The 4,117-nt window shown below is 27.7% G+C and overlaps 1 protein-coding gene across 1 annotated transcript; it reads right to left on the bottom strand.

Annotated features, from left to right (window-relative positions):
- On the bottom strand, positions 1 to 1,300 carry LOC101498228 (protein SOB FIVE-LIKE 5-like). The gene is made up of 3 exons (XM_004511263.4): positions 560 to 1,300; positions 376 to 465; positions 1 to 276 (listed from the first exon to the last, which is right to left on the bottom strand). Exons 1-3 carry the CDS (start codon positions 920 to 922, stop codon positions 208 to 210), a joined length of 522 nt encoding a protein of 173 aa, XP_004511320.1. The 5' UTR covers positions 923 to 1,300; the 3' UTR covers positions 1 to 207.
- Between the last annotated feature and the right edge of the window lie 2,817 nt (positions 1,301 to 4,117).

The raw sequence follows: 4,117 nt of genomic DNA, 5'->3' as shown, positions 1-4,117 counted from the left end.
TTAATTAAATATGAAAGAAAAAGTTTATTTCAAAAAAATTTCTTTCAGATTTGCATTGACAGCCAAAAGAGAAGAGAATTACACAGCAAAAAGAAGGGAACATAATCCCTTTTGAGATCAAAGAATTTCTTCTTTGCCATCCTTGATATCATATCATAATTTAACTACTCAAGCTTTCTATCTTCCAATGTACAGAAGAAGCATTGGTTACTTGTTGTTATTATGAGCCTCGTTTTGTAAAAAAGCAAAGTGATCTTGCAATGTCGAGGATCTCACCTGCAAGAGCATTAATGATTTTAGATATATGACATATATATGCTCAACAATCTTTAAAGAAAGAAAATAAATAAATAAATAAAAAAGCAAGCAACATACCTCAAAATAAGTAGCAGAGAAACCCTGTGAAGTACAATCTAGCATACTCTTTTCTGTTTGTTGGTTATTAATCATAGTAGTAACATTGTTCTGAAAGATTGATTAACCATGATTTTGTTAAGAAATTAAAATCAAATAGGTGAATGCAAAATTGCAAATAGGTGGCTGAAATTAGCTAACTTGCCATGGAGAAGTCAAAGAGAGGAGAGCTAGCAGTGTCATCAAGAATATTATTATTTTCTTGAACTTTCTGTCTCTTTTTACTTCTGTTGGTGAGTTTTGGTGTCTGTGATACAGAGTAGTGTTGTGGTGCATTGAAATGTGAAGGAGGACCAGAAGAAGCATCAGAAACCATGGACAAGTCCTCTTCATCACTTTGGGTCTTTTTGTCTTCTTTATTTTTCTCATAACAACAAAATTCATCATCCCAAGCAAGTGAATTTGCAGTAGTATGTGATTGTGAGGGATTGAAAGAATGGTCATCCAGGTATAGTGTCCAACCAGACTCACATCCACTACTGCATTCTGAAGAACCCAATGCATCCATTATCCTCTTTTCACTATGTAGTAGTAGTAGTAGTAGGAGCACTCCAATTTATGATGAAAAAAATGAAAGAGTAAAAAGAGTTAAACTATATACTAGTAATTAACTACTAACTTGTATTCTATCAGGCTCTCTCACATGGCCATATCCTATTATTTATTATTTATTTATATAAAAAGTGTATGTGGCAATGTGTAAATCTCTCTAGTTTAGTTTTGGAGTTGGATAAAAATTGAAAGAGTGGATAGGTGGTGGAGAAAACCAAGAGAATCCAACTCAAATCCTATAGACTAGTTTTGTTTTGTCCTCTCCCTCCCTCTTATTGGCTTTTCTTTCTTTCTACTATGTGAAGATTGGCTGTTGGAATTGGAAGCTGGGGTTATAGGCAACATCACAAAGGTCTTTCACATACTCACCATTTATAAACATTTTATTAGATCTTATTTAATTAGTATTAATTAAAACAAAAGTGGTCCTTTTAAAATTAAAATTGAGTTTGTATTTAACAGGCCTATATTCATAAATATGAATTGAATTGATCAAATGTGGAAAGGAAATGACATAAACAACACACATTATTCAGTATCTTAGTGAGCCCTTTTTCCTTTTATGTGCCCATCATGTGTCACAATTAAAGAATCACTCAACGGACTCATTTTCTAGTTAGTTAATTAATTGCAGATCAGGCAAAATGTGCCCCTTGTTTTTTACTAGTCACTCATCTCACATGTACTCCGAATAAAAACATTAACACCATCTTTTTTTATAAAAAAAAATTGTGTGTGGGAGAGAGGGGAATTAAGAGATTCTAATACAATACAATGCATGCAAAAAGATTAAAAAAAAGGGGTTTGGCAGAACAAGTTGAATGGAGAGTGTAAAAATAATTTGGGACACAGTGCAGTTGACTGGGATTTTATGAATCCACATGCGATCATCACATTCACTTACTCTTTTTCAAGAATTTACTCTACCAGCTGCCAGAATTCACAGAAGCATGTGGGCACGTGTGCATAATATTCATATGCGCCCTTCCACATATTCAACACACATGTCTGCACGTGCACACGCACTTCTATCTATTTTCAACTAAATATTGTACGGTGATTATTACGGGTTATTTTCAATATTTAATTTAACCCAATTTCATCTATCATTCTTATCTTAAAAGGTGTTATGCACGTGTTTATGTTCAAATATGACTACTCCTTAAACAAAATGAGAAAATAAAAACACAGCTCTACTTGTACACCCATACATAAAAGCCAAATAAATGCATCCACATTTTTAGGAGATAAACGGAAAGAAAGGATTTTCATGTCATTTAATTTCTGCATAAGCAGGGATTTCCCCGATTTACCAATTTACTTTATTATTCAATGATACATACATAACACTTTATTTTCATATTTCATATTTTTTACAATCAATTTAAAATTTGAATTCAATTAGAGTCTTAAACGTTCATGTTATAATTGATTGTGCATCAAACATATGACAAATTAAAATAATAGGTTTAATTGTAATTTTTAATTTTTATATTTGTATCAATTTACAAAATCAATTCTTCTATTTAAAATTCTTATAATTTTTTTCTCTTATTTTGATTTTTTAAACTAAAAAATAATGATATGTCATGTTTTAAATAACGTACGTAACATTTGATAAAATTATGTAAAATAATTAACACTCAGTAAATTGCAATACAACTTTTTAAAAATTTAACTTTCAACTTCAAATAGTTTTTAATTTTTATAATTTTATTAATGACAAACGAATAATTAATGCATCTAGATATTTCTATATCATTACATCATATGTCGCATCATTTTAAAAATATCAAATCATCATTTTTTAATTCAAAAATGCGATGGAGATGCCAAATTTGATTACTTTTAAAATAAAATAATCAATTTCGTGAATTTGTGAAAACATAAAAACAACAACTGCAATTAAATCAAAATAATATTATCACAATTATTATCATGTGCGAATTAAACACGTGATAAAATAATATTTATTTTATCATTATACTATTCTTCGTATTCGTATTGTGTCTTTATCATATCGTGCAAATTAACACAAGCACAGGACTCAATTTGAGAGTTTGGAGGAAAGTAAAAGGAAGGGTTTTGGGAAAGGGGAAGAGAGGGGAAATTTGAGACATCCTCCATTTATACTTTTATATCTCTACATTTGACACAAACTATCTATTTTATCTTCTTATTTTAAATAAATAAATACATATTTTTTTTTCTATCATACTAATTTAACTCGAGTTACCGCAAACTTTTTTTAAGTGTTTTAAAAAATTTAAAAATTTTTGAAACACAAATGTTTCTTGAAAATTCAAATTATAGATTTATAATTTTTTTTTATAAGTTTTCTAGACGAAAAAGTTTTTTTCAAAATACAAATTTGTACACAAAAAATATAATGTTTGAAACTGTTTTTGAAAAAAAAGTAAAATTGATTTTTTATTAAAAATACAAGGTAAAGTTTTATATTGTCACGAGTGCAAATATACAAGTTTGGATCCCCTCAATACTTGATAATCCATTTATGGGAGAGAATAGATAAATGATTTAGAAATTAAAATATACAGATTTCTTTGTTATAATATTTTTTTAAATGATTTCTATTATAACATTTTTAAAAACGAATTTTAAAAATAAAGCTTCAAATAAAAAATTGATTTAGTTTATCTTAAAATATTATTTTAAGTATTTTATCTATTTACTATAATATTTTTTGGATCATAAAATTTCAAAAAAATAAGTAAAATAAAAAGATCTTCATAAAAATCATTTTTGAAAGATATATTTAAACAAAAATGTAATTTTTATTGTGTTAAAATCTCTAATAGTAAATATCTAAATTATTAAATATCAACATTATTTTTTTAATCGATAACAAATAAATTTAAAATAACTTTTACTATTTTTAAATAAATTCTGATAAATTATTATTTTTTTAAATCTTAAAACAAACTGACTTAATAAATATCCTATTATACATTTTCTCTCTTTCTTTTTCATAAGGGATCCAATGTCAAATATGTGGTTTCTAAACCTTCCAGTCCATGCCTATTTTGGCAAAATCAACATCAATTAGCTGGACACCATTGGCCCATAGCTATACAGTCCAACTTGTTTACCAGTCCATTTCTTAATCGTCAATTTACTACTGGATCACCAT

This window comes from Cicer arietinum, chromosome 8 (assembly GCF_000331145.2).
Source record: "Cicer arietinum cultivar CDC Frontier isolate Library 1 chromosome 8, Cicar.CDCFrontier_v2.0, whole genome shotgun sequence".
NCBI classification, from domain to species: Eukaryota; Viridiplantae; Streptophyta; class Magnoliopsida; order Fabales; family Fabaceae; genus Cicer; species Cicer arietinum.
This window is presented reverse-complemented; position numbering and strand designations above follow the sequence as displayed.

Bases quoted from the DNA above. Each gene is read 5' to 3' on its own strand.
- LOC101498228 (XM_004511263.4), bottom strand. From the start codon at position 922: ATGGATGCATTGGGTTCTTCAGAATGCAGTAGTGGATGTGAGTCTGGT. The intron at 466-559 runs GCAAGTTAGCTA...TCAATCTTTCAG, and splicing joins CTCTCTTTGACTTCTCCATG to AACAATGTTACTACTATGAT. The intron at 277-375 runs GTATGTTGCTTG...ATGCTCTTGCAG, and splicing joins TCTCTGCTACTTATTTTGAG to GTGAGATCCTCGACATTGCA.